This window comes from Mercenaria mercenaria, chromosome 2 (genome assembly GCF_021730395.1).
Source record: "Mercenaria mercenaria strain notata chromosome 2, MADL_Memer_1, whole genome shotgun sequence".
In the NCBI taxonomy this organism is placed as follows: Eukaryota; Metazoa; Mollusca; class Bivalvia; order Venerida; family Veneridae; genus Mercenaria; species Mercenaria mercenaria.
Genome location: NC_069362.1, coordinates 18,053,727 through 18,080,814, shown reverse-complemented (window position 1 = coordinate 18,080,814; position 27,088 = coordinate 18,053,727). Strand labels below are relative to the sequence as shown.

General features: G+C 33.5%; 1 protein-coding gene across 11 annotated transcripts in view; it reads right to left on the bottom strand.

The window, feature by feature from the left end:
- Nucleotides 1–12,378: 12,378 nt before the first annotated feature.
- The window catches only part of LOC123563402 (beta-1,3-galactosyltransferase 9-like), a 46,639-nt gene continuing 31,929 nt past the window's right edge, over nt 12,379–27,088 (bottom strand). For 6 of the 11 annotated variants that reach the window (XR_008368587.1, XR_008368584.1, XR_008368589.1 and 3 more), the window contains exons 2-4: nt 22,612–24,334; nt 14,130–14,181; nt 12,379–13,615 (exon numbers count right to left, since the gene is read on the bottom strand). Coding sequence is in view for 5 of the 11 variants with exons in the window: in XM_053531271.1 (XP_053387246.1) it covers nt 12,603–13,604 (1,002 nt within the window). In the remaining 6 variants the exon portion in view is untranslated. Of the gene's footprint in view, nt 13,616–14,129; nt 14,182–15,542; nt 15,702–19,505; nt 19,637–22,611; nt 24,335–27,088 lie in introns of those variants that run through there. The other 5 variants (XM_053531284.1, XM_053531287.1, XM_053531279.1 and 2 more) reach the window with 3 other exon arrangements.

Genomic DNA, 27,088 nt, shown 5'->3' with positions numbered 1-27,088 from the left:
TGTTTCAATATCAAGTCATAAAATATAATACAAATAGTTAACATTTTTGTATTCTGCTTATTATTTTAAATGAAAAATAATCTAATTGCAGTGCATGCAAATTTTCGAAAGAACTTTGACCACACCAAATTAATTTCTTGGTGTTCGGATTTTCCCCCCAAAATTTTAGAAGCGAGCGAAATAAAAATAAAGATATTTATTTTTTTGATTTCACATATTGAAGAAAAAAATCCTTGTCACAAGAATCAACAAGCACTGCCAAAACATATCAAGAAGGCTTGAAATTAAATAAAAGAACCAAAGATCCTTAAATATTGAAGGTTTAATGACAAACTGTCCCAAATATATGGCAGCCACTCAACACCTGACTCAAATATATCTTTATGTTTACCGGGACTGCAATCACCTCACCAGTACTTTAGGTACCAGTGATCTATATATTATAGCGTCTGTCAATTTAACCGCCAGATGTCAGTTATAACAATAATGAAGTTATTATAACTTTCAGAACACTCCTCGTAAAATTAAACATACTTAGCTGAACTGAACTGATTAGTGTTCATTTTAAACAATGAAACGGGTTTACGCTCATTGAAATAACACAAGTAACTGCCAAAACATAACATTGTCAGATGAGAAATTCTTTAATAGATTTGTTTTGTTTATATGAAAAATTGCTGCTGTTATATTTATACTGGTTTAATCTTACCATTAACATGCATTTCCACTACTCAATCACACAGTGTATAGACTCTCTGTACGCCCAAACGGAAGTCGCGAAAAAATCAAAACACAAATTTTTGCTGTCGCGAATGGCTTGGATTTTCTTTGTTTATTTCGTTAATATCTCATAAAGCAGGAGTATTTTTTTTTTAATTTACGTTTTGTCTAAGAGCTACTGTTTACGTAGATACCAAACACGCCTGATAAAACTCATTATATACTTAATTTCAAGTCAAATCACGCGTTGATATTTGTTCGATTTTGTAATGAAACTATTAATTCTTTGAAATACATGTATCTTGAGCTTTTGCAAAGAATTGAAACCATTGCTACTTCGTAGATAAATATCTTACGCACCGATAAATACTAGCATGGCTCTATGGTAACGAATACGTTTTCAGGAAAATATGTTTTTTCTGAGACATGTATGCCGATTACACTGTCTCACTATTCGATACATTACTGGCCCACTAATCGCAATTTTTAAAATCCGTACTACATACGCTTAGACGAAAACCTGTACGCCTATTCAAAACTTCTTTCCATTCTTGTATTTCAATGTTTTGACTTTGTTTTATGATAACCATCAATTAAAGAAATGATAGTTATAATTTCTTTCATCATGGATCAGTCTAGATGTTATTACTGCAGTTTCGATTCCACATTCCGTATAGGTTAGTGTTTATTAGTAAGCATTTATCAATTAAATTGGTCTAGTGCGGCGCAGCAGCGCGGACAATTTAATTTGATAAATGCGTGCTAATTAACTCTAACCTGCAGTGTTTAAAATTATTTTTTGGAATAACGACTTGATTCTTTACACAGTTAGGAACATTAATCACTAACGCATCATTAATGTAATCGTTACGTGGCACAACAGTGTTTGATCCATTTCCGGCATCTCGAAGACTTGTTTGGACTTTACGACGGGGACTTTATCATCATTCACAGAAGAAACAGTTGCCGTCGGCGTGGTAGCTGGTAATTTCAGTTTATTTTAATATCCGGCTCAAGAGCACCGCTGATATCATTCAAAATCAAGCAGATCGAAGCTAACATCCAGGTCGGTCTCGTCTCGTTTCCAGTCATAATCATTGCAGTATCCGCCACAGAACAAATTGAAAATGACCAGCTGTTCTACATGTATGACTAATTTGAATAAAGCTACCATCGCCTTTGAAGATAGGTGAGCGGGACCCTTTTTAAATTGGACACTTTGACACTACCAGGTAATCAGGTAGACAGCGACGAAGCTTAAATTTGTAAACAAAAAATAATTTCAGACACCAAGTATAACACCTTGGGTGACCTTGACCTTGGATATAATGCACACAGCCCTACATGAAAAAGACTTTGTTTTGTATGTTGCACAATGTGAAGTTACAGTAAGATATAAGCAGAAGTAAAAAAGATGTGACAGAAAAACAAAGGTTGCCGAAAAACTTTAACCACAGAAAGCCAACGCCAAGCCGGTGCGAGTAGAATAGCACCCCTATTCTCCGAATAGTGGAGCTAAAATGAAAACTAAAGTGTCCTGTCAAACTGAGCGGAATATATATATATATATATATATATATATATTTTTTCTCGTATGTTAGCGGAAACACGCGTACTATTTCTCGTCCAAGACAATGACATCGATGGTGAAATAGACCAATGAATACTATTTGTCTGTCGTAAGTAAAATACAATACAAATCTTATATTTATTAATTCAGTGAGTACAGTATATGGAGCTTATAAGCGCAAACACTTCATCATTTCTTTATTGAATAGGCGTACAGTGTTTTGGCGAATAGTGGTACAGTTTTATATCACGTTTTGCGACTAGGCGGCCAGTGCATAATTCAGATGCATGTTGGATTAAACGAAATTTCAAGTATTCAGAATTGTAAATGCATATTTGTAGGTATAAACTCATGTGCATGGATTGATGATGAAACATTCAGAAGCGGTTCTGACATGAATTTCCTTCGCAATTTCAGAATAATGGGAATTTTTAGCCTAAATGCTTCATCTTTGACTTTGACCATCTGTGTTTTTTGGTGAAAGTACGTTTTAATTTCAAGCGTTAATGTCTATTTAACGACTATGTGTTGCAGAGACATTTATCATACACTGAAAAAATATATAGAACAAAAATATTTATTTCAAATAGCCAGAGAAAAACATAAAATACTTACTACCGACAGCTTCCAAAAATTTGAAAAAACGAAAGTGAACGCCTAGTTTTTGGCGACTTCCGTTTGGGCGGACAGAGAGCCTATACACTGTGAATCAAATCGAGCCTGCAATATTTTCATTTTTTGTCGTGTTCGGCAACCGTTGGAGTTTCGATTTTTCTATTTTACAATGCATGTTCATACAGTCTTTAGGAATAAGTTATTAGCTAGTGTTTGCGTCAGGTCAGAGAGGTCTGTCTATTATTTTAGTAAGGCAATTCCAATTGTTACAATTATTGGAAACTTGGGAAAGGTTAGAAAGGTGTTCAAACGTTTTTTTTCACGATAGTGACGACAACAATATGGAGTTATTAGAGGTGAAACGCTGGTCACATGAACTAGGTATAGCTCTACAGATTAGAAAAATAACACCTACTGTGATTTATAATCACCTGTTCATAAAGGTGACTTTTGGTTCAAAGCATCAGTTTTGTGTAGAGAGAAATAATTCATTTTATTATCGAAAGTTTGAAAGCTCATTTTTGCAGTAAGATCTAAATTTACAAAAAGCATTTTGCTCAATAACATACAGGCCAATATATATCATGATAGTCAATATACTGTATTATCAATATTGAAATATATCATGTAACTGATTTTAATATTTTGTTTAATTTGGTTATTTTCATGTTTATATTATTAAATATAGTCCACTGTCAAGAATTAATACTGCAGCCTTAATTCGACTAGCAGTTGAAACATAATGAAATGTTTTTTTAACTGAAATATAACGCCACAACCTTAAACAATGAAGCAACAGATGAAAGACTAAACACACTGGATAATCTCGTTTACTTTAATATTTTATCATGTATGGTAAATCTTCAAAGAATCACCAAAACAAACCTTAATTATTGATAGCTAATGAAATGCGATAGTTCCTTATTGATTACATTTACAACAACAGTTGCATAATAAAATCTGTAAGAAGGTTCCTTGAAAGCATAGAGCACAATTAAGCAAAAACAAAACAATAGAAGATTAGATTTGAACTGGAGCTATGATCTTCTTCCCAGATTTGAATGAATCCGTTCATGAGACTTATTGAAATGTGCAACACTTCTAACGTCCCTTACCAGCAACCCAAACTGTACTCTGTTATTCACAAATGAGCCGCGCCATGAGAAAACCAATATAGTGGCTATGCGACCAGCATGATTTATAATCTTTAGTTCCTTCTGCAATACAGGAAAAATCATAAAAAGAAATCCAAGCAAAACTCTGAAAATTAGGTAATATCTAATTGCAGATTCCTGTACATTTTAATCAAACAAAGTATTGCAAATTGATCTAAAGTAAAATCAATTAAACGAAATATCAGTATCACTTCTTTATTCACATGCTAAAACTTTAAAGATAATTGCCGAAACTGTTTACGAAGTTCGAGCAAATATTAATGTTATCAAGTACGGGGCTGTTCAAAAATAACGTAGGCTTTGTCTCTGGCTGCTAGATAATTTAAAGAAGCGATACAAGGAATACCTTCCCTATCATGATTCACAATGTTTCTACATTTGGCGTGATTATGACCACACTGTTATCTGTTATGGTTCCTTGAAAACAGACATTCATATGAAATCGGCACACGGTGATAATGTTTCAACGACGTTATCGACGTCTCAACCTCAGCGAGATGCTTTTATTAATTTTGTATTCTAATAAACATTTGTAAATTCTTTGATTTATTTTGATAAACACTGGGAGGCGCTTGTCTGGGACAGACTGTTAAACAATGAGCACGCTCAATTACTAAGATTAAAAACATAGATATAGATTAGATGGTTACTGTTGCCTGCCTCTCAGTGAACAGAGTCAAAGTTGGGCTTGACTGTATGTGTAGCGGAAGAACATTCAAGAAACGCATTGTTCTTGGAAAAAAGGAGTTAGAATGGTATTGCGTATGAGATTGTGGAATCCAGTAGTTCCGCAAACGTAATTACTCTTACTCCAGTAATGGTAATTATAGTTGGAGAAGAAGGATATCGAAATCATGATTCGTTGTTACGCTATAAAGATAGGGAAGCTTCTGGAATCGGAACGTCTTCTGTATCCCACTAAAATTACTTACAGAATTTGAAGGAGTAATCCATATGAGTTTGAGGTGCGGATTTAGATAATTCTAAATATAAATATAAAGCAATCTCACTAGATCTCACTAGATCAACTTTTGCCACACTTTGCAAGTAACGAGATAGCTAAGTGTCTTCTAGTTAACGATAATTCGAATTGAAAAATTACATAATATCAATGACTTAAGTACATCCTTTCTTGAAGATATCACAACACTTTGACAAAGATTTAACCTTTACCTAGCTAAATTTCTAAAATGGACTGGCCCATCATTCAATTTGGGCATTACCATTTGTTATGCAAAGGGTGTTCACTGAAAAATTACTGACTCATCTTGGTCTGCAAAGGCAGAACAGGCTTAACATTACTTTTAAACATTCACAGTATAGCTTAACTTTAAATTGAGAAAAAAAGAATACAGATAACTTCGTTGAATCTTCCTTTTTAAAGAACAAGTAATACCTTATACGTGTAGGTAAACAACAACCAAATTCTTTGAATTTGATGCGGTTACCGTGATTCACATTTTTTACTTGTATAAATTACATGCTTTTAAAAAGAACATATTGGAATAAAGGGAAAGATATTAAAACCATATGCAATTTTAACCATTAATCATAAAAATAAAACGTAGTTGAGAATGGAATATGCAATTTTTAAATTGTTATCTTTATGTATACTACCATTTTACATCCCTTCGATAGTTCCTAAATTATCGGAAACATTGAAAAAGTAAAAACAAAAAAGAGATCAGTAAAATCAATCAAGATAGGAGTTATGATTTAAGTGAGAAAACACCCATCGAGAAACGACTTGCTATCTCCCTATCCTTCAAAATTCCAAATTTTAATAATGGTGGCTTATACCTTTCTGAACTGACCCATGTGGCTAGTTTCATGTTATAGAAACTGAAAAACGGACACAAAAACTGACGGACAGACTAACGGATGGATAACAAGAAAAATATATTTCTTAGAGCAGATTCTTTCAATTTATTTTAACAACAAAATATCCGTTATAATTTAGCAATGCTCATCTTCATTTAGGTAACAATTGCGTGGAAAGGCAATGCTATTTTGATGTTAATTCCATCTGCTGGGATTTCTTTAATCATTCAAAGAAGTGAAAGAATTTTCAAAATCGACTTGAAAATGAGAAAGTTAGGAGCATTTGAATATTTGATTAAAATGGCGACCATTTTATTTCCATGGCAACACAAAACAAAATGGCGGATTTATTAAATTTGTAGACACAAATTTGAACGGTATTTACTTATTTCTTTAAAATAATTTCTCTAATTTTTCCAGCTATAATGAAAGAAATTATCATGTTTTTCATCTTACACTCAAGAAAAATATAATTAATCTATTTAAAAAATTATTTGCGAAACAACGAATTCAGCAGTGTGTAAATGACGTCATAAACACATTAAATGGCTGCCTCCATGATCAGCAATTCATTTCAAACTGCCATATCTTTTTCAGTTGTGGTCCGATTTTTTTTTTTTTCAGCATTATGAATGACTTGAGGATGGCTTTCATATGAAATTCACTGATTGTCAGGCTTTCCTTGATGATGATAAGGATGAATATAATGCTGATGATGAAGATAGTGATGATGATAAGAGTAAGAACAACAATAAAAGTATCGGCAACAACAATAGTACAACATTCAAACTATACAAATTGCGGAGAGTCACAAAACTTAAGAAAGTATGTTACCTTAATATCTACAGTGCGCATGCCCAACCGGAAGCTAACGTGAGGATTTACGACAACGTTTACGACAAACGAAATGTGCTTGCATATTTATTTTTCTGAAAAAAAAAATCATTAACCTGCCTCTGATCTGATGCTTTATGGTTTCATAATGCTGAAATAATGAATAAATTACCGCAGAAACGCTATAAAAAATTAAATGACTTCATCGACGTCATGACGTTACGTGTCAGTTATTCTGAGCATTTTTTTATTTCAACAATTTTTAAACAGCCATTATTTGCCAAAATGTTTTTATGAGTCCTTCGCTCTGAGACGATCAATATTTTGCAACTTTTATGTAGTTTTATTGATGTTACAAAATGGATGATGGTAACTGATGTTATTGGGAATATGGCTTAGTGAAAGGTGTATTCGGTCATTAAAAAAAATTGGACGATTGATTTGTAATACCTTTTTCCGTTTCAGCCGTTGAAAATCCCGTTATCATACATATTTGTTTAAAAATGAGAGAAAATGCGTTACAATGGAAACACGGACACATTTTAGGCTTATTTTAGATAGCTAGCGCGCATATTAATAAAATTATCAACTACCAGACTGTGAACCCGAAATACACTGATAAATACAAAGTTAAATATCTGTAATTTCCTTCTCCTTTAAAGAAAAAACAACTTTTGGAGAATCATGTGCTTCAAACCTGGATAAAACTTGTACTCAATGGGACAGAGATAAACGAACTTTAGATTGTAGCAGCTATAACATTAATTTTCACGAAATATAATAAATAGCTACGCTTCAATTAATCTGAATTTACCCTTGTAACAAGACCTAATTTTAGCCCGCTGTATCATTTTGCATAAATATACGTTGAATAATCCCGGCCATATACCATGAAAACCTATTGATTCTCAAATTTCTTTATATCCGCCACCAACTGTTTCAATTTCCCATCCAGATATCATAGTTGACTCATTAAACGTGGATTGTGACTTGCTTACACGTACTATGTACTCTTAAATAATAGGAAAACTATTTTAACGCAGTTTTATTTTCTGAAGTAAGTATACTTTTAAAGCTCAAGCGTTTCGTTAACATTACTCGGGAAATACAACTGTGTGTATTTTAGAATTATAGAATATATTGAAAGTCTCTTGCAAAATGAAATAAACGCTGTCCCGATTTCTTGAATATTACTTTCCCAACAGTTTAGCAGTTTAACATTCGGGCTGAACCCTTGTGGTATAATTCTTTAGCACCTGATTTATAAACATTGAATTTAGGTTTATCATTTTTTAGTTTTAAGAGAAAGAGCAAAACGCCGGTGTGTTATATGACAGCAATATCTGGATGACTAATTGTAAATTAGATTTTATAGTGCCCTCTTATATGAACATTATTGACACAGGACAAGATATGATATTTCAAGTTCATCACGTGAGCACTCACGTTTGTTTGTAATCTGAAGTTATCATGCTATAAAATTGCATTTTAAAATATAATGGAATATTTTGCAGGAGACTTAGAATGTGCGTGTTAAAATCATATCCCTTTAGCACATAAAACTTTATTAAGTATCACCCGTGACAGGTGTATATAGTTCGAGGCTAAATTGCACTGACTGAAAGGGATCCCGTGCATAATCCAAAATAGGGCGTATTTAAGGAAATATGGTGAAAACAACCACATAGAGTGTTGTGGCAACATTAAATGTCGCAACGCCGCTAAATGTCGCAACCACCGTTATATGTCGCAAGGTTGACGTTAAATGTCGCAACCACCGCTAAATGTCGCAAAATCGCCTGCCGCTAAATGTCGCACCTTTAATGTTAAATGTCCATTAAATGTCCGTTAAAATTTGCCCATCGTTATATGTCGCAACTCCAACGCTAAATGTCGCACAGCAAAATAAGAGTTAAACAGTCTTTACAACTTAGAGATAAGATAAGAGGTAATGCATGCTTGCATGCATCAGTATGCAATGTGTTGATTTGGAAGGGCTGAAATGACCTTTTACTCTTATCTGCACGTTTGCTTTTCAGTAGTCCCGCACCATACATACGTTATATATTCTATATCTAAAGGTTTGAGCACTAACGTAGTACTCGCCACAGTACCAAATTTATTTCAGGTCTGAACTATGTAATTCTATGGAGTCCTGTTTAGCTCATGAGATATTAAGCTCGCGCTCCGTATTGTCGTGCGTTGTATCGCATGTCTTTAGTCGACCTTAATTTCGTTACGCAACAGCCCGGGGCCAGAAATTGTTGATGGAGGAGGGGGTGGGGTGGAGGGGGGGGGGGGGGACCAGTTTAAAACAAAAGCGTCATCGGCGACGAGCGGTAGGTACGGGGTTCCTCTATTCGTATTTGTGGGAAAGTTTTTTTATGTACAGGTATGAAATGCTGGCCTGTGGTGCATTTTTGTCTATTTTTTTGAGGTACGTACTAGAGGGGCACTCCCCTTATTTTAGGTGGTTAGGGTCTTTTCCCATTCACAATTTTGAAATACAGGTATGGAATGCTGGACTTTTACTGCATTTTTTATTCAAAATTTCGGTGTATGGGAGAGGTTATCCCTGCCATTTTCGAGGGTTCAGCAGCTCTCCCCGGGAACGTTTGAAAAGCGGGTATAAAATGGTTGCCTCTGGTGCATTTTTTGTCTTAATTTTACGGTACTGGAGGGGTACTCCCCTCATTTTAAGGGGTCAAGGGTTCTTCCCCCTGGGGAATTTTGAAATATAAGTATAAAATGTTCGCCTCTGGGGCGGTTTGGGTCTACATTTTGAGAAAATATTATTTCCAAAGTAGTCGAGTGCAACTTAGATGAGTATAAGTCACTACTAAGCCAACAAGGATGGGGTTGGGGGTGGGGGATCGGCTCGGGCCGCGATCCGGGCCTGTTACACAACAGGATGTTTAACTACGCGACACGAAGACTGTAACTGTGTTTTGTACCACCTGTAGAAAACGAATATTTTCTATTAATCAGCCATGGATTCTATTTCTTTGTTTGGAGGTTTACATTTCAAATCATAAGGTAACTATCAAGCTTCAATGGCGGAGAAAGATCCTATGTGGCCCTTTGTACATATTTTTAGGTAAAGCGGGAATTTTGATATTATTTTACTTTTAGTCTCTTAAAATTGTTTGGTTTAGTCTCATTCCCCTTATTATCCTACTTTTCCGCCTACTCACACATAACCCCCTCTCTCTCTCCCCCCATCCCCTTCAGAAATGTAAATATTTATATTTTCTATTAATTGTCTTGGTGCTGTGTGTTTGTGTCTTAGATTTCTGTGTCGTTATTCACCCCGTTCCCCACCCATACCCAACCCCCACAAACAAACAGTATCATTACCAAATCGTATTTAGTTAGAAGAAACCTCAGAATATTTCTGTCCTAAAACACTGGTCCTATTACAAAATAATAAATATTTTTCTTGCGTGACTGTTCAAACAAGGTGGAACTCAGGTGAGCGATCTAGGGCCAACAAGGCCCGCTTGTTGCTATACGTAACAACACTTACCATTAAGATGATTATTTGTATTACATGACCCTGTTAATTTTTCTTTCTTCAAAAAAAGTAAATATACACAAGGAATAGATAGTCATAGTGCGACATTTAGCGTTGGTGTTGCGACACATAACGGTGGGCAAATTTTTGTGACATTTAACGTTAAAGGTGCGACATGTAGCGGCAGGCGATTTTGCGACATTTAGCGGTGGTTGCGACATATAACGGTGGTTGCGACATTTAGCGGCGTTGCGACATTTAACGTTGCCACAAGTGTATTTACAAATAAGATGGTATAAGTGAAGGTACTAGATACTTGCTATATTCACGGAAAGTCGTATAAAGTTTCATAAACATGACCTGATGTTCATCCGAGTTGGTACCTTCCGTCTACATTCCATCTTCGTTTTGACAAAACAAATGTAAAGATAAAAAATGCAAGGGTATATAGCTACATCTTCCCGTGGTTCATATGTTTTTATGCACAAACCTGTGTTCAGGACGAAAATTTCAATTTTCCGAGCAGCGACGCTGGAGTTCAGAAGGTCTTGTATGCGAACAGAGGGATCCGATATGCATACACACAGTGTTGTAAGCTGCACCAATATCATGAACGTATTTTAAAGTAGACAAACTAAGCATGCACTCTTCTTTATAACTCGACCAAATATAAATCTGCAATAAGTTAATAGCATTTAATACCGGATATAAGGTTAGCATGTTCCATCAGACATTACCCAATTTATTAGGGTCAGAAAGAGAAAAATATGTAAAAAGAAATTTAGTTTCTACGTATTTTGGGATTTTTTTTGATGAAACTGTTGTAGTTTCAACTGCTATAATGAAAACATTATTAGACTGCCTTATTTTTCTTGGTTGCATTCTACTTTTTCAAAGGATCTGCTGATAGATTTGATTATTGTTTGTCAGTGATTAAACATATTATCATCATGACATAAAACCTGTGAAATGAAAATATATTAACAGCATCTAAATATATATACATTTTGTAAATGATTTAACTAAATAAAATATATAATTGATTCGACACTTCATAACATTTAATCAAATATTTAAAAATGTTTGAAGAAATTATAAAACTAAAGCGAAATTGGAGTATGGCATAAAAATGAAGAAAGTATGCTAGTTATATATATAATTTAAAATTGAAAATTCACAAAACCATTTTGAAATATATCAAACTGCTATAGTATTTATTTTCCCTGATTACAGTAAGTTGCAAGGCACTTTTTTTCAAATGTCTAAACCCCATTAAGTATTATCTCAATATTATGAGGTAGTTTTACTACAGTATAATAACATTGTGTATGTGTACATTTTGAAATACATACTTACTACTTGAAATTGAATGCTTAAAACTCATGTTGTAGACTGTCCATACGAAACCCTTACAATTGTACAACAGTAATAAGTAATTCACCAGGGAACGAAGCATTAAATATTAGGTGTTTAGAAGATTATTTTTGAAGTAAAGAAGTCACGACAGAAAGAAATAAGTTCTAAATGATTAATTCCGTAATTTTCAAAGAAATATTTGAACCCCACCAAATCATGGAAAGAAAGAGTTGCTTTACGTGACAATTGAACAATTTTTAAACATTCATTATTTGACAAAACGATTTAACTGATATATATATATATATATATATATATATATATATATATATATATATATATATATATATATATATATATATATATATATATATATATATATGTGGATTTTGAAACACCAAAGGGCAACACCTTTAAAACTCGCCATTTTCAAAAAATTGTTAGATATGTTCGTTTCCGTGTAGCTGTAATAATGTCCCAGTGCATTATCTTTACAAATGAGCCGCTCCATGAGAAAACCTACATAATGCGTTTGCATCCGCGCAGTCTGGTCAGGATCCATGCTGTTCGCTAATGGTTTCTCTTATTGCAATAGGCTTTGAAAGCGAACAGCATGGATCCTGACATGACTGCGCGGATGCACAGACTGGTCTGGATCCATGCTGGTCGCAAATGCACTATGTTGGGTTTTCTCATGGCGCGGCTCAAATTTGAAAATACTTTTAAGCATTTCGTAATAATCATTTCATTAGAAAAAAATGACACACTCAAAATTATACAGGGAATAGATATATTCAGTGATGCATGAACTTCAAACTGAAACAAACCAATTGACCATTTTGTCATCAATATCTATATAGTTTCACGGCAGTTTATGCATATGAGTAAATATATATTCTTAATAATAATAAAGATAAATATTGAAAGTGAAAATTTCTTAAATCTTAAAAATGTGTACATATGGTCTCTTTCCCACGATATCAAATAATAGCATTGATCACGAAATGGAATTCAACTGCTGAATTGTGTATTTCCAAAATGTCTCCATAACATCGTTTGAATCTAGTAATACTCCCATTATTTGGCAGATAGATTTTGTTGATGTAAAACAGCTGAACGCATCCTTTTCTTCGGCTAGAAACTGAAGCGATGAAAAACGAGCTCCTGTTTTATTTGCTAGAGTCCCAAATATATAAAAGTCGTCAATCCAGAAAAAAGGTGTTTCCTTGGCTGCCTCATACATTGTTCTGACACTTTCTATCGTCATCACCACAAAATATCCACGACATAGTGTTAAAGGGTAATGTGTCAAGCCCATTAATTCATGTTCAGCAACCCTCCATTTCAGGCCAGTTTTTCGTTGAATGCGCTGGGTACCCACTGGTACAACTTCACACCAAATATGTCTATTCAGCCTACTTTCAATTTCAAACAATGGTAAATGATGATGAAATGAAAACACATTTACAAACACATCGTCATCTAGTTTCAACACAGTTTGTACACTCGGACAATTTTCATTTATCCATCGCAGCCAAAGTACAGCTTTATGAGTTATGTTTGTATATGAATCTAGAAAATGTCCTTGTACCATATCATCGTTCTTCACCGATTCTTCATTAATAAGAATTTGCAAGTCTTTTTTGAGTGGCATTCCTAGAAAAAACACAAGTTTCGTTCCGTACCTTCTAAGTAAGGCCTTATTACCCCAGGTTTTTCTGATGACGTCACGTTTGTTGAAATTAGTAACCGCGGAATGTACTACAATAACCACTTTAAAATTCTTGCATTCTGTTTTGTTGATGTTGTATGGATTGTCATAAATTGTCAAAGGATATCCTTTGTACATGTTATACGGGTAGTTGATTGTTGGGCTACTGTCGATCGTAAACATGAGCAACACGAACGATAACGTCAGGAAAATAAGTCCATACCAAATCAGTTTAAAAAATGTAGCTCTAGGATACAGTCGGAAGGCAACTCCTCGTATACTAACCATTGCTTACTTTCCTGTAAATCACAGTAAATAAACGAATATAAAAGACAATGAACACATAAATATCCTCTGTAATACAAAACATAACGTTAGAACTTTATTCATTTTATTTTGGCCAAAATCTTTTTCGTGTGATTGATCTTCATATTTTGCTTAATAAAAAGATATAGTTTGCTTAATAAAAAGAACAAGGAACCATAGAACGCAACCAAGCAATATAATAGTAAGCTCAGGAGATGTAACATCTTTGCCTTGCATCGGCTTAATTGTTGTACAGATTCATTAAACGGGCTAGTGGACACTTAAACCAAGACAATAATCAATAAAAAAGACTAAACGGAACTGTTTAGATTCATAATAAATTCATAAAATAATCATTTTTAATTACTTATACATTACATTATTTCACAAACCTTTAAAGGAAAATGAACGTGAAACAGCACTGTGCCTTACAATGCATTTAATTAAACACACTATACCTGTTAAGATAAAATTTGTATTTCATGATTTTTTATTTAATGAATTTACCTTTGCTATCGTCTCATTGTAAAACAAAATCAATTAGGCCAACATGTCATTCCTGAAAAAAGAAAACAGAAAATTGTCATATACTCCAACAGCTTTCTTTGATATTTCTGGAAACATTCGCTTGTTATATATTTACAATTTTAATATTACTAACTATGCCGTTTTGAACAAATGATAGGCTAATTAACATATTTGGACTTTTTAAAAATAATTTACGAAAATCTCACAATACAGTTTTCAGCCTTTACATATTATTTTAAGAAGACTATTCAAATTCTCACAATATCTAACACTTTGGAAATATTTTAAAGACAGTGTTCAGCGTTTTTAAGATATATACAGTATATTTCACGATGACGACGACAGTAATATGGAATTACTAGAGGTGAAACTCTGGTCAAATGAACTAAGCATCAGTGTATTTACCGATACTTATACCACCTGTGATCTATGAATTCACCTGTACATTAATGTGACTTTAGTTCAAAGCAAGGATGCTCTATTCAGAGTAATGATTTATTTTGAAGCTCGTTTTCTCGGTAATTTAGCTTACAAAAGGCATTTATACCAAGATGAACTACATCCTGATTGTGGAGACTTCAAACATTAATATCAAACTACTTAATTAATACTCGTTTATAGCAAACAGGTGCATTATTGATGCCTATTAACATATCTGAGCACCCAGGCTTGCCATCCTTTGCAAGTACATATGCAACAGTTGCCCACAAATTTCAATTGGTAAGTTTGAACTTTAATTAACTCATTAAAACTTTTCATCGTGGTTTCTAACTGAGAACTGGACGATGCGTTTGTAGAAAAGCGCATGTCTCTCCCAAAGCATAGTAGTAATAGGCAAGAAGTCAATAGGGGACAGGAGCAAGAATCAAAAAGTCATTAAAGGTTGGCTTAGTGAATGAAATGCAAAAAGGATCATCTACTCGGCATGTACAATAACACTTAAAGCAGTGTAAATATTTTCCAGTCAAACGACCTCGTCATCATCATAACGAACTGTGCACATATTGTGATAAATAAAGCACATGTCATAAACTCTTTCCATATTTAATGTAATAAAGAATCGACATGATATAAGTCCTCTCCACCTAATGTTATATTATAAACATTCCACATAATATAACAAAGTCATGCATAATGCAACAGGGAATCCGTACATAATAGACTGTCCACACAATGTAATAAAAGTGCACTTCATATAAAAGACTGTTCATAAAAGGTAATAAACAAAGCACATAATAAATAAACTTCGACCTAATCTAATAAAAAATGCACATGATATAATTAAACTTAATGTGTACATGATACATTATAAGACAGCGAATGCGATCTACAGAGGCTAGTATTATGTAGCTATAAGAAAATGTAAGTATACGTATACGGTATAAAAAATACCTTTGCACGCTTTAGAAATCCCTATGTAAGCTGCACTTGAACAATTTTGGGACAAACAAATCGTCGAGTTTTTATCCATTATTATACATCAACAAGACGTTCGTAGATAACTATATTGCACTTAAAAGGAGTAGAGTATACAAATGTGCGAACATATCTTTGTTCGCACCACTTAAACCAATAGGAAGAAGGAAATAACCTATATACATGCAACCATTGATTTTGTTGCATTGTCATTCTTTTGAATATTCCACTTCCGTCTTAATCATTACTATAAAACTCGTATATTGCAACTGTGCAAGGCATACATAAAGGCATGGTACAGTCTCATAGACAATTATTTACATTCAGTATGTGTTTTATACAGAAAGAAAAAAAACTATTACTTGCGTATTAACAACATTGATGGTCACGTGCATTACTATCAAGAGCGGCCCTTTCAAAACTGCAAGCGCGAGTTGGCGTCACAAAAAGAACAAAAGCAACATCGACAACAAAAAAGATTAAAACTTAATCGACACGACTATGTGCTTCATCACTAGGTTCCATGATATCTTAAACCAAAATTACGGAACTGCTTTCTGTTTTCAGCGGAAGGCGAATAGTATATAACATGGGTGTGTCTTTTTTTTTTTGTATTCTGACTACATTCTGTGAAGATCAATAGCTTACCATTCATTTTGATTTTCTGATACTCATGGAAAAAACACTAATTCTTTTTGTACCAGGCTACTTTAAAAATTGTAAATATACGAAATGAATGTTACTGATATTTTTATGCGCTTTGATTGATGCATATTAGCATTTCTTGTAAATCATTAAAGAACCGCTAGTGAGATGAATATGGCTTATACCCGTCTAAACGCACAAAATATACATTTATTTCTTAATTAAAATCATACCGCAAAACTTCTTTCAATGGGTTTGTACAAAATTAGTTTTAAACAACCTATCCTGTTTTTTTGTTTGTGGTTTGTTCGCTTATTGATAAATCCACAGGCCATTTTGTGGTTTATTTTGTACTGGTCAGTACAGAGAACACTTCTAAAGGTGAAAAGTGCACGACAACTCGCATAGTATGTGGAACAGTTTCACATCATTTACCTTAAAAGTCATTTTAGTTACGGATATATGGGGAGTCTTTAACTGCGATTTCCCTTATCCTTTGTAAAAACGTTATGATACTGTTTGTAATAATTAACATGTTATGTTACGGTATGACGATGAGTTGTCTTCATATATCTTTAGTATTTGAAATAAATGTTGTTTGTTTGTTTTTTATTTTGTGCTTACTACTAACATGTAAGGTGTTAATTAATCTAAATTTCTGGCAGTGTTTTATTTTGTGTTTAAAATCTACATGTTGGGCATTTCTCTTATAATTTAAATGTGTGAGTGTTTGATATTTTATGTTTAATGTCTGCATGTAAAGCTGTTCTTTTTTGTGTTTACGATCTACATGTATGACGTTTTCTTTAGTAATTTAAATGTGTGGTTGTTTGTTATTTTGTGTTTACTGTCTACATTTAATGGCGTTTCTGTAATAATTGAAGTGCGTGATTGCTTGTTATTTTGTGTTTACTGTCTACATTTATCTACATTTTATGGCGTTTCTGTAATTGCTTGTTATTTTGTGTTTACTGTCTACATTTAATGGCGTTTCTGTAATCATTGAAGTGCGTGATTGCTTGTTATTTTGTGTTTACTGTCTACAATTAAAGGCGTTTCTCTAGTTATTGAAGTGAGTGACTGATAGTCATTTTGTGTATACTGTCTACATGCAGGGCGTTTTTTCAATAATTGAAGTACGTGGTTGATTCTTATTTTGTGTTTGCTGTTAACAGTTACTTTACCCTACACATACTGGATGTTCATCTAGTAACTGAAGTGTGTGGCTGATTGTTATTTTGTGTCTGCTATTAGTTCTTACTTTACAGTACACATACTGGATGATGTTCATCTAGTAATTGAAGTGTGCGGTTGATTGTTATTTTTATTTGTACTGTTTACATATAGTACATCTCTTTAGTAGTTGCGGCTAATATGTTAACAATACAGAAAATGACAGTCTTTCCGACTTCAATGGCCACGACTCAAGTGTACCTAAAGCAATCTTGACCATTACCAAACTTTATGCTTAATCTTGTTGTAAGTGTATAAAGTAGGTTACTTATGAAATATGCTAACAATATAAACATATGACAAGTTTGAATAACTAAAGGACGATAATTATGATGTTCATGGAGCAATTTTAACCATTATGTATGCAGTGAAACTAAAAGTACAAACTTCGAAGTAGGCACTACCTATTTTAGATAAATGTGTAGTTCACTGCATCAAAATGCGTTGTCTGAAAAAATTAAAGTATCATTTTCTGAAAAACAGTTTTTTGAGTCGAAAAATGACACTAGGTAAAACATTTGGAAAAAATGGAGAAAAACTTTGCTGAAACTTTATGGTAGACATAGGTGACTAGCTACATATCATGCATGTTTTTTTCAGAAGGCAGGAAAAGGCATGCATAATTACTGCAGGAAAGAAAAATATGAAAAATGTCCTGGGGAAAGTGACATTTTTATAGTGAAATTTGTTATTCTTCTTATCAGTTAAAAGCCTGCTGCTGGAAAGAGAATAATTTCTGCTACATATGTATGTGCGTCAAACTGTGGTGAAAATATCTAGAAATATAAATTACGGTGACTATGATTTACACACTAACTTATTCAAATATATCATTTATTGAAAAACACTTTGACCAATACACTTTAAGAATAAATACATAAAATTTCAGTAATGTGGTGAGATGTTTTCGCGGTATCTAAAATTGAATCTGTCTATACCGCCGAAGGCCTATAGCGAATTGAACTGTTGCATCAAAATAAATGAAACTTATCGTGTTTTAAAGGAAAAACATAATTATTTGTAATTTCATTTAATCTTGCTTTTTAAAGAATGTGTAATACTTAAGTAAGCAACTTGCAAATTCTTTTAAGTCGAATGTTATCGTCAGGCTTTAGGAGAGATATATTCTACGAACAGTGTAAAGAAATGAGGTAATGCGGAAGTACAGTTTTTTTGATTAAAATTTGACTTAAATTGTAGAATTTAAAACGGAAGAACACATTAGGGTTATCAAATCTGTACTTCCTTTAATCCTCATCTATCATTAATCGAAGTATTTCGACAGCTCTTTTACAGTTTAAAAATTAAAGTAAAATATAGGAATAATATAATTATCATTCAAGATACAGTTACAGTTTCAATAATAAAAAACATCGTTAGAATTCAAAAATCCATCATTTAGCAATAGTGACTATATCCTTGTTCGAACTTCTTTTACAAAAAAAATATAATAAAACATTACCCAACGTAGGACAATGAATCGCTGATTTTTCAAATTCCTATATTTGAAAGGGACCACGAAAATATATATTTCGCAGACATACGCATAACGACAACCCGTTATGATTTAGTAATGCTAGTTTTCATTAAGACGCTGACATAGATGACGATGAGGATACAAAGAAAATAACCCAAATAGATAAGAGGATGCTTAAGTGAATCGACTTTAATCACTCGGCCGCGCACTACAAAAATATGCGTAGTAGAAAAAAGAAGGTAGCTATTTTTACACATAACAATATCGACATATTTAGAGTTTAGAAAATACAATTTGGAATGATACAAGGTCCGAGGTATAAGTTAATAATTTAAGATATGTATCATAAACAACTGACCACAACTATATACCTTGAACAACTGAGTTTAAAGGCCCACCACAACTTATTGACCTATATTTCCTCACCCTGCGCCCCCACTACTGATAATACAGGTATAATACAGCTATTAGTGCACGATTTAGGCCAAAAGAAAACAGTTAATGTGGTGGGTCTTTATCAAGTTATCATATGTAATATGATATATATTACTTTTAGATAAGTAAACGAAATTAACCTTCCCTACCTCGCAATAACCACTAGTTTTCCTTTAAATCCATCTTTATTTATGTATGGTGTACACCCGTATCCGATTTATCTGATTTAATTTCCCTGTAAACTGGTAAGATACCGTATTTAATGTATGTAATGTTTGCTATCTTACATACTTGGACTGTAAAATCTGTAAAAGTCATGTTTGGTCAATCAAGTTGACAAATGTATACAGCTTATATTAAATTTGAAACTTGTGAGCCCATTTGTCGATCAGAAGAACTTCAAGAAGAAAAGAATAGAAAACAAAAACTCCAGGAAATGACTAGATTGCAAACGAAGGGTACTTATTTCAGTTTTAGGGATTGTACTGTAACGAGTGTAGTATCTGAATCACTGACTGTAAAAGTTTTATTCATATCATTTTATTCAACACTCGAGCGTATAGGATATCCTTCTTCAGGACATAACATTTATAACAAGGAAGTGATTTATGAAATTTGATAACGTCGAAAGTCAATATGCGATGATAAGATAGCGCAAAAGCATTTTGTGCACAGTTTGAAGTGAGTATGTCAATACATGGTGTTGATTTGAAACGCAGCAGATAGATACTGGTTATTATAATACTGCCCGCACATAACGCGGATCTCACGCAGTGAGCAAGAAATGAAGTTACACACTATACATTACTTCTACAACGTTTGGAAAGCAAATATCCTTATTACATATTTTCCTGAAAACTATATAATTATAGAAATGAAATAAGTCTGTTAAAATATCAAATAGATTTTTCACAAGGTGAGTTTTCGCTGGTAAAAACATCAAATATAAAAAGGTAGGTTAATATTGAAGAACATAAAAAATAGTCACAACTTCACATATTGAAACCATCCCATAATGAGATATGTGCTATATACATGTCGAAAGGAAGGACAATCCTAGGGCTAGTCTGGCTGAATGGAGAAAGGTTAATCGAAGTGACACCTCCCCACCGAATGAGTTGGTGGTTGGGGCACAAAAATAAGCATAATAGCTAATTTTGCTTTGACTGCAAAGTAAACACCAACCTAAGACAATTACATTGCTTAGTAAACAATAATGCATCATTCTTGAATACAAACTGCAAAATGTTTGCTATGCTGGTTCTTGTTTGCGCCATTCATCCATTCACAGTTAATTCAGAAGTAGATTGCTGGGTTTCTTTAACTTCTAGAAACAAATCCAAGATGTCCTAATTTCATATATATATATATATATATATATATATATGTTTACTTGATTATTTCATTCAGATTAAGCGCATGTAACGATAATATAGATCAAGAGCAATAAACATCAGAAATTTTAACTTTAGCAGAACAAACTTTGGTAACTATGGATCGGCGATTTATAGAAGGCATGTAATATTGATGAATATGCAGATAGTACTGCATGTATCTAAGAAATTCCATGAAAATCCCCAAAATGGAATTTAAGACTTTCAAACTTAAAGAAGAATGATGGTAATATTGTAGTAATGAATTCGACTTTGAAGTAAAGAGGAACATAAGTGTGACAACAGGGACAATTTAATACATCAATACTTACAGTCATAATGGTTATGATACCATTGTAAAACAAATTATGATGAAAGATTTAGTAACAAGAGACAAGAAAATTCCATAAAACCAGGGTTATAGCCTCTTCTACGTTTTAAAGAACTAAATTTGCATCTAATAGGCTCTTTTGATTTTACGAAAAAGTTGGATATGTCTGCGCCCATGACGGTAACTATTTCACGTGGGACTGTCTAATAAGTTCATTAAAAGGGGTCATTTGAAGGAATTTTTCTTAAACTCATTTTGTTCCATGTATACTTTTAGACAACTTGTGTATGAAGGGACTGAAACAACTCTTTTACACTTGCATGGTTGTAACAGGAGGATAATAGAGTATGACCACTTGATTTTGTTGTACCATAGTGATTCCAGCAAATACAAAAGTTTTGATTCCATACCTTATCATTTTATTTCAATGTAAATGAGACGTTAAACAAAAACTTTAAGTCCTGGAAACTTTTGGCAGAATGTAACTTTAACTGTGTTCGTGCGCTGTAAACATATATCAACAAATCGGCATTTAAAATATTAAAGCTCTAACGGCCGCTATGTGTGGTCAAGCGGGGTCACTTGAACAAATACGTATGTCTTGACCAAGTGACCTCATTTCTTTATAAAGATCATTTGGAAGCGTACAACGCAATCAAGCAACATAATAGCAGACTTAGTTTGATTCAGTCTGTTCATGAGCGGTATAGCCTTTTATAACTCCAAGTCATTACTACAGGTTAGAGTTACACGATACTGGAGTGTAATGTACATTTGTACAGCACTGCAAAAAAAAACTAATGCAAGGCATATCCTGGAAAGATTTTAGGATACTATTACTTTACATGCACATCAACAACTTGTTTCCACAGAAATGCGTCAATAAGATAAAAATAAACGTTTGCGAATATAACCATGAAAAGAAAAATCAAAAACTAAATTCAGACATATATTTACAAATGTTCAAATGTAGACCTCTCTCTCTCTCTCTCTCTCTCTCTCTCTCTTACAGCCGATACCCGCCAAAAACAAAATTGAACAAATTTGTTGTCTTAAAATTTAGACTTAAACACTAGTAGTAAGACAAGTATTACGCCTCTGAAATGCATTTATTTAGTTTTGTTTAAGTGTGTTTCAATAGACAAACTAAGCGTAAACTCTTAGTTAGAAGTAAATGTATAAACATGAGTTTGCATTGATTGATGCACAGTGAGTACAATATCGTGTCAATGATTTGACAAATTATAACTAATGTTCTCAGATAAGACTACAACACCTTCCTTAAGAAAGTGGTAAATAAGATTTCAACTTATTGACTTTGAACGCAATTTAATTCCACTTGTTTTATTTTCTATAAAATGCAATAATGAACTATAAAAAAACACCAATATGTAGCATATTAAAAACAATAATACAACGGATAAAGTCCAAGTCGTCCAGAAAAAAGAAATGAAGTTATTGCTTAGAAATAATGGGGACGGAACTCTTCAGAATCACAACACAATCAACACACAATGCAGCATATAAATTGAAACTAAAGCTAACCCTTACCATGCTGGGCACGATTGATTCTGCCTTTGCGACCAATCAGCTTGCACACCCGTGATCTGCACTGTTCGCTATTCAGCCAGTATCTTTTTAACCCCTTTTAACAGTTAATGATACAGTCCAAATTGGAAGATGGACAAGTTCATTATAGAAATTTAGCAAGGTAAGGGCAAAAATCATCAACAGTAACACTGAAAATACTGACAAACGTAATGTAATTCAGTAGTGAAAATATGTACTTTATCATACTTTGGAACAGGCATTCAAAAAACGTTTATGTAAAAGCGTCAGGTTGTTGCACTTCCAAACAATTAGAAACAAACATATACTGAAGATTAATAGTACGATTGGTGCGAATTTTAACCAGGTTAGTGATGTTGGAGTTATATCTGTAGGATTCCAGCACGTTTCTTGATGAATATATGACACATGATCCTCGAACGTTTTCCTACTTTCATTCAGTTTGTTAAGCTTTTCACAAATAATGCATGGAGTTAGCGGGATCTGGTATATATGCTTAGCAGTGTATCTATCCTTTTGGCGAAGATAACTTACGTATGATTCCTCGGAGGAACCAACACTGTGAATATAGTTTGCCAATTTTTCAGCTGAATTAAAATGTGCTGTGTTTATAAAAGTCTCATTCGGGAGATACCTGTCGTAATCCAAACCTCCCCTTACGATTAGAACAACATCCAAATCATAATATGCAAAAAACTTTTCAGTTATATAATCTTTGCACAAACTGTTTTCAAAACTTAAATAAAATTTGTAATCTCTGCTAATGATCTTTCTTAGTTCTGAACTGCTATAAAAAGAATTGTCACCACATTTTCCAAATATATCTATTTGAATGCCGTATGAAGACAGTTCAGATACAAATTCATCCCTTTTACTTCGCGCTCCGCAATGGCTCACGGCCCATGCCACAAATTTAGTCTTGCGATGGAATATAGTACTGTAATTTCTTTCTATAATTTCCTTCTTTGACTCAAGGACTCCATAGGGACGAAAAATGTCAGCATCCATATTGTAAGACATAGACCAATTCATGGTATTTCTCCAGTTATCATGCCGGTATGCAATTCTAAAGTGATGAACAGGTGATTCTGAGTAGAAGAATATCCATACTTGTTCTGGATTTCTTTCCTCTCGTGATATTGGGGGCACGTAACTCAACTGTTCTGTCACAGAAAATATAATTGCAGCATATTTTTGAAGGTCTGATTTGTTTTTTGACACCCTGCAATTTTCATATATACATTTTGACCGAAGTATGTTATCCTCCGAACGAACATCTTGCCATTCAGGAGGGTTATACCATAATATATCAAGAGTAGAACCAGTAAGATTTACATCTTTTACACCAACATCTTTTTTATTATCAGTTTTGACGCCCTCGTGTATATCAGTCAGAGTACGTGTTACTCTAGGTTTCCTTTTGTTCCCTCTTGTCAAAATGTTTGATGATCCGCGATATGCTGCCTTTAAGGTTTCAAAAGTGTTTGAAATAGGTAATGGTACGTATCCTGTAAGGTTAAACTGAAGATTAACGAAAAACAGCGGGTAAATTGTAACCATGGCAACTATACACCCGATTCGAAGCCAATTGGACCATCTGTTTTTTGCCATGCCGGCTGGCATTACACTCAGTCACGATACGAGTTATTAATAGCATACAAGGCCTTGTGGCATATTCCTTTTGACATTACCAGTTTTTCAGGATCTGAAAATGAGAGTGCATAAAATATCAGTTTGAGTTTCTATGTATTATGGATTTTTTTTTATTTTACACGTAATTACAAATCAGTTTTTACTTGCTACTGTTCCGACGCTTTCAAATTATATACGGATGAATTTTTATTTAAGAAATAATAAATATGTGCCTATATTTTATCAGTTAATAAAATATGGGCAGGAGTTCGGATGCGTAATAATTAAATCACGAGTGCGTAGCACGAGTGATTAATTATTCGCATCCGAACGATTGCCCATATTTTATTAACTGATAAAATTATTGGAACATATTTATTATTTCGATTCTAACCACGTAAATTCTTCGCATTTTACAGCACTACATTTTAGCGCGATTGTCATTCGGCTGGCCATATGCTATTATAAAAACCTCCCCACGAATGGAAAGCGTTGCATCAAACGGAATTTTCCGATATTCAGTAAATTTTAATTAGAGTATTAAGTAGTTATTGCCGTGAAAATGTTATTTTCAATAACATCAAAGGTCGGATATAGAAATCAGAGTTAAATACTTAATTCAAGGTTTACATATGCAGTTTCTAAAAATAGTACACGTCACCTACATGATGGCACTGAAACATACACGCCAGAACATTGCGGCGGCATATAAACACGTAAAAACTTGAGTCTGGAAGATTGGAAAATTAATTATGATTTATTTACTGTCAAAGTAGAATCTAGTTGACATTTGTGGTGCCTACAACGCAGAAATTGTAAACTACACACACGACCAGACATAGATGCACTGGTGTTGAAGTTGAAACTTACCGGGCTGAAACATACTCTTACGGTAAAATATAAACAAATAAATTCATCAGTTAGATATTGTTTGTTTCAGAAAATTTGATGTACTTTTTATTACTACTACATAACACTGAAAAAGTCGAGTATTTAGTCGGTATATAACGGAAGCAGAGTAGAATCTCAGTCGTGTTACAATCGTAGGGCGGAATGGAAGAGCTATATTTTATCGTAGATTCATGTATAGGCGATTTCGCTATATGTTTATATAGCAACTGCTGCGGATCGTGTTAGAGTATTTTTTAAATCATATATCAGCATATATACTTTTAATAGTCATAACAAAAAGATTATGTACAATGCTGATATATTTAAGTATGAGGATTTTAACATTGCAAACTTCTATATTTTCTTCGTCAGAAAGTATCATCAAACAACGTCAATGTTTGAAATCAATAGGAAAGCATCATCAAACATTTATAACTATAAGAAGTAACTTTCTTAGTTAAAACTACATTGTATACTTTGTACATATTTTCAACACTTCATAAAATTAAATCAAATATCTTACCAACACCAAGTTTATATTCAGAAAGGTATAAAACGAAAGCGAAATTGTAGAGTGGAATATATACTCGCGAGGAAGAATATAAGAAAGGGTGCTTCTGGTCGACCTTCACAGTAATGTAAAACACACTGACTCAATTTCAGTACCCGTTTTATGCAATTTGTATGGCCTGGCTAGTACTAAGTACTCATTTTAGTACTCATTCTAACGCAATACTAGTACTCAATATTCTAACGCAATACTCAGTACTCAATATTCTAACGCAATAAAGTTTTTAAGCCTGAAATTTTACAAAGCCATACTGAAATAAATCGAACTGTTCAGTTGCTCTGATTTTAACGTCACTGAAAGCCATGTCCTCTAAGGCACACGTTTCACAAAGTAAGTAACAAGTTAATTCAGTGAATTTTTATCCCCTACCGTATAGGTTATTTTGTGAATAAGGGAACTATATTTTGAAAGCTGTAATAATTAAGGAGCAACAACACTGCAGTTATTGAAGACATCCTGACGAAGATGCGCATACACTACCGCCCAATAGTGATCTATATTTGTATAAAGTTTCAAGTTTCAAAAACAGTCCACCAATGCGTTACTTAAAGAGCAATAATTCTCCAATTACTCAAGAGATGTGTATAAATCGCCGTCCTATAATGGTATGCATTAAATTTTATGAAGCTACATCAATGGATTACTTTGTTATTTGGGAATTTATGGATTATAAAACAAGAAAATGGCAAAAACTCTGAAGCTGATCTCCATGTGATCCTGATGACGCTGCACATGCATCACCGCCCTATAAAGATTTTCAATGAAAATCTATCAATAGGTTACTAAGATACAGTAAAAAATCCATATTTTTACCAAATCAATGGGAAATCTCTGGGTCAAGGGGGATAATACTTTATGTGAGCGAAGGTCATGTGCTCATCAGTAATTATGAGAGGTTTGGAGATTTTGACATTGCAAGCATTTCAAATTTCGGACGGACTTACGCACACACGGACGGACAATGCTAACTCTATAACTCTCCACCTCGGGCGGTTGTGGTGGGAAAGGGGTGGATAATAAGGCCTGTAATTCACATGTGTGAACCCTATAAGACTATTTACTTATCTCAATATCAGTTTTAAGTCGACGAGAAACGAAACTGTTTTAAGGGGTAGAATATTTATGTGTGTACACTTTCATTTTACATACAATGAAAAGGAGTGTCTCATAATCACTTTTTTAAAGCGACAAATGAAAATTATATCCTAATGAAGTTGGGATAGTTAGGACGTATTAATCGTAGCCTTTTTAGTGTAATTCTTACTGTGGCCAAAAGAGAAATACATCTAAAAAACACGCATTAATAAACATGTTCATGCTGTGCGAAGTATTCAGAAATTCCAATAATTAAGATAAACGACTTTT